Here is an 820-nt window from a genome sequence, read left to right on the forward strand (position 1 = left end):
ATACAGTACTATACACATCCCGCTGGAAAGCCAGCAGGACTGGGGCTCAGGTTGACAAGAGCCAGGGACCCTATCACGTGTCTTACAAGTCTTCCATCAGCTCAAGGATCATTTTCTCCACGCCATTCTCCTTTACGTGGTGCACGATGAGCCAGAACCGGCCCATGGAATCCAGGTACCGGCTGCCAAGGTGGAGCACCCACCATGAAGGCATGGTGATCGAGGTCTGCTGGCTGGTGGTGAGTGCATTATTCTCACTGGGGTCGTCGAGCTGGCACAACTGTACTTGAACGTCACCTCCTGTCTCTGTGACAAGATGCATCCATGTGCGATGGTTGTCATCCTCATACAGCGAGGGTCCACGGATATCCAGGCAGATGGGGTGCTTGGTGAGGTGCACCTTTGACGGGAACTCGGCCATGACCCCTCCGTGGTCTAAGAAGCAACAGCCACAGCTTCTCAGAGCCTCTCGCTACTTTGGTCCTGGTATCGAAAGACAGGGGATGGGGTATCCAAACGCATTTACATCGGCTTTTATCTTTATGGTTTTTACGGTTACGTTTGTGGTTGCCTTTGGTTTATTATGCAAATGTATAAGTCTCAACTTTTCTTTCTTTTAAGCTTTAGATCTCTATCCTGGTAAAAAAAATATATAAAACGTACTTGAAGTAAAATATGACTCTGTGAAGGTAACATGGTCCTATGGAATTTTAAAACATTTTTAAATGACAATTGACATACAAACTTAGGTTCATTTCAGGGGTACACCCCACTGATTAGACATTATATAATGGACTAAGAAATCTGCAATTAATCTCAT

At 46.0% G+C, this 820-nt stretch overlaps 1 protein-coding gene across 1 annotated transcript; it reads right to left on the reverse strand.

The window, feature by feature from the left end:
- Positions 1 to 82: 82 nt before the first annotated feature.
- LOC102762053 (protein p13 MTCP-1-like) lies at positions 83 to 421 on the reverse strand. Its single transcript, XM_006761218.1, has one exon. It carries the CDS (start codon positions 419 to 421, stop codon positions 83 to 85), a length of 339 nt encoding a protein of 112 aa, XP_006761281.1.
- Between the last annotated feature and the right edge of the window lie 399 nt (positions 422 to 820).

Source organism: Myotis davidii, unplaced genomic scaffold (assembly GCF_000327345.1).
Source record: "Myotis davidii unplaced genomic scaffold, ASM32734v1 scaffold3238, whole genome shotgun sequence".
Lineage (NCBI taxonomy): Eukaryota > Metazoa > Chordata > Mammalia > Chiroptera > Vespertilionidae > Myotis > Myotis davidii.

Excerpts from the sequence above, each read along its gene's own strand:
- LOC102762053 (XM_006761218.1), bottom strand. The coding sequence starts at position 421 with ATGGCCGAGTTCCCGTCAAAGGTGCACCTCACCAAGCACCCCATCTGC.